This window comes from Tigriopus californicus, chromosome 12 (genome assembly GCF_007210705.1).
Source record: "Tigriopus californicus strain San Diego chromosome 12, Tcal_SD_v2.1, whole genome shotgun sequence".
NCBI lineage: Eukaryota > Metazoa > Arthropoda > Copepoda > Harpacticoida > Harpacticidae > Tigriopus > Tigriopus californicus.
Window position 1 is genome coordinate 7,988,364 of NC_081451.1, and position 10,017 is coordinate 7,998,380.

The 10,017-nt window shown below is 43.0% G+C and overlaps 1 protein-coding gene across 2 annotated transcripts in view; it reads right to left on the reverse strand.

Annotated features, from left to right (window-relative positions):
* LOC131891722 (paired box protein Pax-5-like) overlaps positions 1-8,528 on the reverse strand; it is a 28,060-nt gene extending 19,532 nt beyond the window's left edge. For both annotated transcript variants that reach the window (XM_059241359.1, XM_059241356.1), the window contains exons 1-3: positions 8,190-8,528; positions 2,969-3,118; positions 2,185-2,382 (exon numbers count right to left, since the gene is read on the reverse strand). In XM_059241359.1, coding sequence (XP_059097342.1) covers positions 2,185-2,356 — 172 coding nt within the window. In that variant the 5' untranslated portion in view covers positions 2,357-2,382; positions 2,969-3,118; positions 8,190-8,528. The remainder of the gene's footprint in view (positions 1-2,184; positions 2,383-2,968; positions 3,119-8,189) is intronic.
* Between the last annotated feature and the right edge of the window lie 1,489 nt (positions 8,529-10,017).

Sequence of the window (10,017 nt, forward strand, 5' to 3'; positions counted from 1 at the left end):
CGGGAAAAGGGAAATTGGTGGTAGTAAACAACGAAACGGGGCAAAGGTCCTTTTCAGAATTGGCTAACGGACATCCGATGTAAAGCATGGATAGGATAGGGAGCCAACTTAAGGCTAACAGAACACAGTTGTAAAACTCGTTTTTTGCTGCCGAGGCGATTTTTTCTTGCTTCATTTATTTTAGGTAAAGGTTGGAAATGTTTGAAAAATTAAAACTGAAATCAAGTTTGAAGTCAATCTTCGTTTGAAGCATTTATGAAATTAATTCTGAAAGTTGGTTATGGACCGTGACCAATAACATTATTGGATAATGCTTAAACTAGATATTCTGAAGTTACTAAGAAATATTAGTACTTATTTCAACTTCTCAGGCAAGGAAAATAACAAATTTCATTCCTCTTTCGAAACAAATTGTTCAAGTTCTCAATATGACGTCCAAGCTCTATTTAAGTAGTATGTGGCCAAAACCAATTGTGCACAAACCATCTTATGAGCTCGCAGATGCCAACCCAAGAGCAAAGCAAAGATGCCGGCCTCCCCGTGCATATTCCAAATAACGTATGATGAAAACGAACAAGTGAAGCAATCGGTGGGGCTAGAAAGTCGTCGAGGGTTCGCCGCCCATTGAGCATTTCCTAAAGTCATTCCATCCTCCAGGTGTTATCTCATTCATGAGACTCCCCTGACTTGGTACTACTACTACCACTTCTACTACTACTACTGGGATCACTCAATATTCAGTAGCTGACTCAACACGTAGACTAAACTACTGTACTGTACAGTACATAGACGACAGACTCAGAGAGTGGTTGTTGGACAAATTCAATGAATTTGAGGTCTTGAAACAAAAAGAGCACGCTAACAATGACAACTCTCCAAGTCATCCTCCGATTGGTGATTGTTTAGCGAAAAAAATAAATCTCCACATTGGATTCTTGGATGACGATGTCCCTAAAGATTGTGTACAAATGTGAACTAGTTATTTGTTTGGAAGGGACCAGAGTGAAATGACTGGTCGGGTGGAATATGGAATTGTGAATTGTCGAAAAAAATACGACAAAATGACTGGATAATGACAAGCCTCCCAGATCCTGACTTGAGGTTCCCCTCACTGTTTAACACCCTTGTTTTGTTTTCAATGTGTCTGAGTGTGAGTGTAAGTGAGTGAGTGAGTGAGTGAGTGTGCTTGGCCGAAGACGAGGGAATAAAGTAATAGATTTTGGTACTGTGGGAATTTCTGGACTCCCCCTTCTTCATTTTGCAGCCTGTTCTTTTGTTCTGAATTTAATCAACATTTTGACTAAAACACCAAACCCGATGAGTGTGTTGTCGTCGTTAGAGAACACTCGGGGATTCTCGTCAAATATCGCGCTCTTAAAAGCACACGAGGCAGTATTTACGAGGGGATTATCAGACAAAAGTATGATTTCAATCCTGTTTTGGTCCCTCGGCCATCTAGTCAGAAGAGCTTTCGAAATGTCAAATGACGCCATCTGTTCGTGGAATAGCAAGATGGAAAGGATTCGGATTCCGTAGGATACGTAGGCAGCATTACGCTCGTCGCAATGCTTTCGTTTCTTTAAGCTAAAAGTGTGCTCTAAAGATAAATAACTGATTTTTTTTTTACTCTGATTTTAGTTGACAAGGCCTTCGTATGGAAAAAAAGATAAATACTCAGATGTGGTCACACAAGTGTCCAATGGTTCTTCCACGCCAGTAGATCACGATTCATGCGCTCTTTGTCCAATTAAAGCAGGTGCAAGTTCAAGAAGCCATCTCATTCATGATCTTGTCAAGAAACAGGTGACAAGATTCAACAAGACACAAGTAGTCCATCCAGGAAAGACGCTTCTCTGCTGAGGTATTACACCTAACTATACATATATACATACAGATTTCGAGCTTCTACTATTGTACACTTATATCTATATTTGTCCCTCAAATCAAGCCAAACACAAAATGTCAAAGTATTTAAGTTTGATCAAACACACGTTAGGACGCCCGCAGATGGGGATAATTGCCGTTGTAATCGTTTAATTACTCTGTATATGTCTCTCTCACACTATCCGGAGGAGAATCCTCAGAGTCACTTCCATCCGTTGGATTCCATCCAAAACACTACTGTTCGGTACAAAACATTCCCTTTACGTCTCTACCTACGTAGGCACAATTAGTTCAACTCACGTTTTCGTTTGCTGTCCTGACAATTGTCCGAGTAGTTTTCGTTATGATACTGTGGAGATCCGTCGTAGTGAATGGGACTACCCGAAGACATGGGTTGGCCTTGGTGGACATAATCGGCAAACGACACTGGCGGGTTATGAACGGGGGGCGGGGGAAGCTCCATGCTTATCATTGTGGCCGTGTCGCCAATCCCAAGATCTGAAGAAAAAAACCGCCCAAGATGCTTCATAAGACATCATACTTTACGGCAAAAATTAGACACAACTTGACCGTCAGAGGGCGCATTCATACGTAGTTTCTTTCCGTTTGGTATTAATTTCCTGCACCACGATTTATTACTAAAAGTGTTTCATTTAACGCATTCTTACCTCTATAGATGCAAATAGATTTGCCTGCGTTGTTTTGCACGCTTTGTGAGATACCGGGATAGAATGACCTTCCTAGCAAGCCCTCCAATTTGCCGATCCAATGTAGTTTTTGTTAAGAGTTAGCGCTTAAATGAAGCATTTGAGCCTTTTTATTGCTGTTTTGCGCACATTCCGAAAGGAACCGTTAAATCATCATCCATTTAAGTAAACCCTGAAAGGTCCCTGATCCCAAAAGAAGGGCTCGCCGATTGGTCGTGTGCCTTTTAAACTTGCTAAACCAGTATGTGACAATGCACAATAATGCGTTTTTATACGATTCATTCAACTCGCGACACTATCTATCCAAATCAACAAAGGGCAACAGGAGAAGTAAAAGTTACGCAACGGTGTGGCGTACCGTAGTACGCTATACTTACTTGGGATTGTGACGATGAGGGGCGGTTCCTCCTTGACTATCTCGTGCGTTATTGGACTGGACCAGGTGGGCGTGAGTGGGCGTGTCAAGAGGGAGGAATCTGCAGAACTCACGATGGCAGGAAGCTCCAGTATGACTGGTGATAAACCGCCTATAAAAAGAGAGGGTGGAAACTTAATTGCATTTCCCCTCTACGAGAAGACATTAAAGATTTGGTAACATGTGGATCGAAAAGACGCAAATTACGCCAGTCAGTGGTGAGTATCTCCCAGGGTAACTGTTCTTCATTAGTTGGGGCTAATGAGAATTGACAACCATGCCTGCCAAGTACCTTAATCGCCACTAACAGTGTGCCACCCTATCATACCTCCATCCACCATACCTCAGTATTTGGTGTGTGGTAAGCGATACCATGCCAAAAGAAAAAAAAGATCCAGCTTGTTCAGCCAATGAAATAAATCCTGGCCCTTCTCTTTGAGGTGACGAGGAAGCACAAGTTGAACCCGGTTTAAATATATCCCAGACACACTTGAGCACAGAGCATTGCTTCCCCTTTTTTCTTAAGCTGACATGTTGAATATCATTGGAAGATCCCGGTTCAAGAAACATTGATTTGGTTGATTTGTTTAGATTCTAAATTTATCTAAGGCAAAGACGAGGACAACTTCAGAACCATGCTCTTTGTGACCAATTCTGTTGATGTAGCTTGAACCGTTACATTGGAGCAAATCAGAGGTTCAGAGGAGCTCTTCCGTCGGATTGTTGACGGTCCGGCATGCTTCCAGTAGTCCCTGGCGGCAAGCCGATACAACATAAAAGCTCACTCTGATCCTGTGAGTGTGGACAACAACGAGGCTGATCATGATAGAAGTGACGATGATCATGATGATGATACGCTTCAATGGATTGACTTGGTTCATCAATTGGCAAACGAGCATGAGCCCCGACGACGACCATCCACACTTTTCGCCTGCTCTTCTTCGCCAACGGAACCGTGATATTCAGCGGACGGACGTCATCCTGGCATTTGAGAACTAGCGTTATGTTTTCATGTGGATACACATTGGCAGAAAGTTCATCTCATTCAAAATGTCTATATCAGGAGAACAGCGGGACTGTAAATAATCGCCGAAGCCAAGACATGCTCAAGCTCACAATTTGTGTGAATGAAAAGCTGGAAAGACCCCAGTTTGGCTCCTTGAAGCACGCCATGATCCATCAATCTCAAAACCCTCGTGATTGAACAGTTTCAACGTCCTGATATGATAGCGCAAAAGGGAGGAGACGGCATTTTTTCTTAATTTTGAAGAAGCCAAAATTAAACAGTAGATGAATAGGAATCCATCCAATGCATAATGGACTAATAACGTCCTTCTTTCCTCCAAGTCCTTGGCATAAACAAGCTTGTTGGCCACCGTCATCATCATCACCCACACAATCAACAACTAATCATCACTTTATGGATGTTTTGAAAACATAATGCACCAACACAGACTCTCTTTAGATCATCAATTACCATGAACATTCATGAAAGTGAGCGCGCGTCCAAGTCTCTTCTTCTGCTTCTTCTTGTTGTTCAGAGGAAGTCCCAAAAAGAAGTGTTCAGCTGCTTTTTGGACGCACGGATTTTGAATTATTACAAAATGGTGGAGTCGTTGCAATTATTTTCGGGAGGACAAGGCGACAATCACCATTGATCACGGTGGAGAGGCACATGATGATGTTTTTTTAAATGTTTGAATGAGTAGCGGGGACCGCCGTTGTTGAATGGGCCTTGTTAAGAGTTCTTCGGAGGAGAGACCTCCAATGTCGTACAGTAGTAAATGATACAATTAACGATTCTTTGTTCGACTGATTGAACGTGTAATTTGAAGACGATTCCATGGCAATTTTGCCTCGGGCTCATCACAAGTTCAAGAAAAAGTCAAATGCCCGCTTCTGTCTGTGTGGTCATTGATCAACAAAGAACAGCCGAACATGAAACGGCCAGTCCCAAATCCCCGTCAATTTCAGGTGATCCATTGAGCAACCAGCAACCAAGAGGTTCATTGAAAAACAATAATGCCGGATCTCTCTACTCATTTTCGGGCCATTGTCACTACGAGGCAAGCTCTTGACAATTGGAGACGACCAGAATGTCGCCATCAAGAAGTTCGCAAGAAACACCTTGGGAATCCAAATGCCACGGAAACTCGGAACTCGAAACTCTCCGAGAACAATTCCAAACAATTTGACGACTATGGGTTTAAATAGAGTGAGTGAGTGAGTGTACTCTAGCTTCACGAGTGAGTATTAGACTTTTGTCATTGAGAAACGAGGAGGAAAGGAGGATCTCAGTGTAGGATTCATTGTTCAGTAAGGTGCCACGAGAAGAGCCTTCTCCATGTTGATCGGACAAGAAGGAGAGGAAGTGGCCATAAGGTTTTTTTTCTGGAGAGACTGTACCTCGTCGACGAGGAGTGAGTGGTTTGCCGGAGGCAAGACGGCTCTGGGAAAATGGATTCCAATGAATGGAATACCTTACCTGCCACCTCTCATATAACTTACCAAAGATTGTGGGATAAAAAGATTAGTGCTCCTGCTCGAGAGTCTTGCCACAAATCGCCCGAAACCGTCTTGAGGGACAGGAAGCGACTGCTGATATTAACATTGAGAGAGAGAAAGAGAGTGAGATGCTCAGATGATGGAGAGTCCAAGGCCTAAGAGTGGACTCTAACCTCTTTATTCTCTCCAATCTGTGTGGGTCTGTTATTCAGGATTGCCATGGCTCGAGCGGAAGAAGTAATTATGGGGTTGGCCTCATCCGTCCGGTGACAGAAGATGGCCACGGAAAGACACCCAAGCTAGCTCAAGGCACACTTCGTGACAGTTATACCGACCATTCCAAGGGGAGAGAAGGGGACAGAAAAAATCCCGGGGATTGACAAGCTGGCTTGGGCTAAAAGCAGTTCTCTTTTTCTCCATACTAATTACATGAAGCAATGTCGGAGCTGGTTTGAATAATGACACTAGGAAAGGGGGGGGGGCGTTGGTTGACAGTCGCAAGTCACAATGGGCCCACTGGAACCTGATTCCAGGCCGAATGAATCATATTCATCTCCCTTCAACTGGTCGTGAGTAGTGGTTGTGGCTGTTGTTGGCGGTGATATTAGAGTGGTAGTGGTGGTGGTGGTTGGTATTGGTGGAGTAGGAGTGTGGTGGCTTTGGATACAGTGAGTGAGTTGAAAAGCGAAAGAGTCTCGTGTCTCCGGCTCTGGCTGTCGAAAAAAGATCCCATAAGCACGACTTGTATTCCAACAACAGATTCCCAGTGAATGGGAAACGGCTCCACATCATTGACGAACTAGTGGATGGATGGACATGAAGACCAGAATGAGAGGCCATCGACAACCCACTCCCAAAAAGTGGCTCGCGATCACCCTGATATTTCTGCTCAAACAGCTCTCTCGCCGAAAAGAGTCAAAAATGTGAGATGAACTCTACAGGTGGACTCCTGTGACAGTAAACAAGTTGGAATGGTGACGAAGAGCTGAGGGAGTTTCCTTTCTTTCAAATTCTGATGAGAAAAAGGAGGAAATTCACTTCCGTTTCAAGACAACGAACCAAAGTCTCATGACAGACTAGTAAGTACTACGTACACTGGCCTACAGAGATAGATCCAGGCAGCAAGCAAGACAGGGTGATGAGATATTGCCAAAGAAGTGGAGGGGGGACTTTCTCTGGATTTAAAATGATAATGATCATCTTTCCTGCTTTAGAGTTTGTCAACTCACTCTGGTGGAAAAAATACTTTCTTCTGTCCACCAAATGACAACTCGTGTTCAAACTTCATGACCTCGAGCTTGGCAATCGCGAGGATCCCTCTGCCTCCCCCACCCCTAATCAAGTTATCACTGGACTTGTTACAAAAGCAGTTGGACATGATTGGTATGAATACATTCATTGGGAAGGGATGGCTACTGTACGTACGTAAAAGAGAGCCTGACGGGAAGATGAATGTTGCAATAATACATAATCAAATCTACTTAAGGACCCATTCACACTTGGTATATGAAATGCAATACTTCGTTGGTTCGCTTTTACGAACAAGCTTGGAAATACTGAAGAACTTTACTTTAGGGTACTTGAAACTGGGTATTGGCATCCAAAAGAGTCTCTTTTGCGCTCAGCTTACTTGCGCCAATGCAGGGAACACCTTGGCTTTGCTTTTAGGTTCAGTTGGCGTAGGATCTTAAGCATTTTATTAGTCATTGAAACTCAATCGTTTATCCCGTCGTAATAGTTTTTGTGAATTATGGTCTTTGCCGACACCGCAAACATTTCAAAAAAAAGTTTAAACTAACCACACATCTCGTCACAGGATCTTTCCAAATATTTCGACAATTCCCCCTTCTAAACATTGCTCGGACCGAAAACTAGATTGTTGACATACATATTTGTCCAGTTACATAGAACAGCTTTTGCGTGGTAACTAGTGCAGTTTCGTGACCCTGGTTGGCCTTTCAGGGCTGGAAAATTGAGGAGAGAATCTTCATCCAATTATTGGGTTAATGGCACCCTCATCATCTCTTGCAGCCAAAATTAAGTTGCATCCATCCACTGCCTAAACAGAGGAAAGAGCTGGAGGTTTGGTCACAATTCACTTAACCTTTAGCTTCAAAGGAGAAATTGTTACCTTCACTGGTTTTTACTTTGTGTGTGTGCATGTGTGTGTGGGTCTTTGTAGTGTAGTACTTTGTACAATACAGGGGTCGGAGCAGAAATTGGAGACGTGCCTGAGCTTGTGTGGTCGTCGTTCACCGTCAAATAGTTGAATAATTAGAGTGGCGGATAATTTGAAGGGTTTGAACTCGATTTGCAAGCAAATTACTGTACGTCTGCTCTACTCTCCAGAATGGATGAATCCATGAAGGAGTGACTCACGACTTCATTTACCTGATCAAAACTTATATTTCAATTGCACTGCCAGGGATGTACCACCAACGTTCTTTTAAATGCAAAAGATTTCCAAAAAATACACCTGGTGGAAAAGTCATTTTGTGTTCTAAAAGCAAGTGCCTTTGCATCTTGACTGTATTTTTTCTCATAAAGAGGATCTTGCAACTGATTGTTCTCTTGATTTATGTCAGACAAGAGTTGATAGAACGTCAATAGGGTGGGGCGAGAAATGGTACTTGTAAGGCATAAAAGGTGTTTTTGCGTCTCAAGACACTTGGCCTTACCTGAATTGGCGGTTCTTTCTGAACCTGAAGTACCAATCTTGATGGATGAATGGGGAGGAGTCACACACACACACCAAGAACACACTCACTTGCACATGGGTAAACGATATGTTTTGCCTATAAAAATCACTGTCAATCTCTTGGGTGCTCACACATAAACTGGAGAAATCGTAAGGACTGCAAAAATATTGGTTTCAGGTCGTGCTGTATTTTTTGGGTGCTAAGGAGTCACAGTGAGTACTTGGAGAGTTGGTCACACTTTCAACTGAGTTTTGGTAGACTGTCGTTGGTCCTGGTGATATTTTGACTACCAATAGAGTACTGGCTACTTTATCTCGGCTTAGTACTTCATCATTTTTCTGGACGACTTCCGGACCTGGAGCGCGCGTTGGTTCAAGTGCAACCATGCCGTCGTTGTCGTCTCTTGGTGGTCGCTCTGAAGAAGAAGGATCGAGGCAACAGTCAGTCAGTCAGTCCCTTATCCGGCATCAAGGAGCCCGGATGAGCCCTTCAGAGCTCTCGATCATTTTATGAACGAGGGAATAACACGGGCGTAGCGCGGTAGCAGTCCGAAAACGCGCACTAAGGGTATGCACTACTACATCTTTTGGGCATCGACTGCTCTAAGTCACGAATTTTGCTCGTTTTTAACAACATGTCGATTGTGAGCCAATCAATATGTAGAAATGTCAGCTTTAGGAACATGGTGTTTTTTCAAGCAAAACTAAAATTCGATACGGTCAATCAACATTTAAATAGAGCTTGCTTCTTAAAGCCTTTGTTGGTAAAGAATAATCCATCTATTTCACAAACACATTTTGTATCAAAATTTAGTCAAGATTTTGAGGAGGACTACCTACCTTTCTTTTGGTCTTTGCATTCTTTACCAAAAATAGCCACTGTAAAATTCGTCTCCTAGGAAAAGGTGAAAAAATCGAAAACTCCTCAGCCTGATTAGTGATGTTGAGTCAAACGTGCTTGCATCCAGCTAACGGTTATCAGGGTTTTATAGATTCATTCTAGAATAAGGATTCTAGCAACCATTTCTCATTCTTCATTTTCCCATGGATTTGCAATTTCCCTCTCCAATTGAGTTTTGAAGGCATGCAAAACGTTGCAACAGCCGTCGAGGCCTATTCAAATATGTTAACAACATATTCATTAAATGAAATCAAAATTGAAATACGGTATTTGTTATACTAAATGTCAAACAATTGACATTGAGCATCAATAGCTCTGCCTCGCCATTGACAAATTTCATAACTTATTGGTCATTTGCCACGATTGTTGACTTTATGTGATACAGCCATTGAGCTATTGCAATTAATGTACAGTAATCACATGGTCATGTCAAGCTACTGATGGGATCAAATAAACAATCACGGGAGGTTGCGACTAGGGCTACCAATTTACATTTTCAGTGACATGTGGCATCACTAAGAGAATATTGGAAACCCGCTAGTTAGTCTTATAAAGTCACCCTGATTTTTCTTCGATCAAACAATTGCTTTCCAGCAATTCTGATTTTGAACATTTATTTGATCCCATCACTAGTTCAAGCCCCTTCGTTGGAACGAGTAGGAAAGCCAAAATAGACTGAGTGCACACCCTTAGCTCACAGACGTCAAGTTCGGGCGAGGGAGATCTCAACGGAGTGTGAGGAAATAGGAATAGCAACTAAGCGAGAGGCAGAGGAGGGGGAAATTGTCGCCGAGACTGTTGATACTATCCCTGACAGTGCGTTCCTGAATGCCGGAGACTTGCTGGAAGGCAAGCCCGAGGCAGACGAACGGCATCCACCCGCGAGATGGTTGCCATCTTCCTCCAG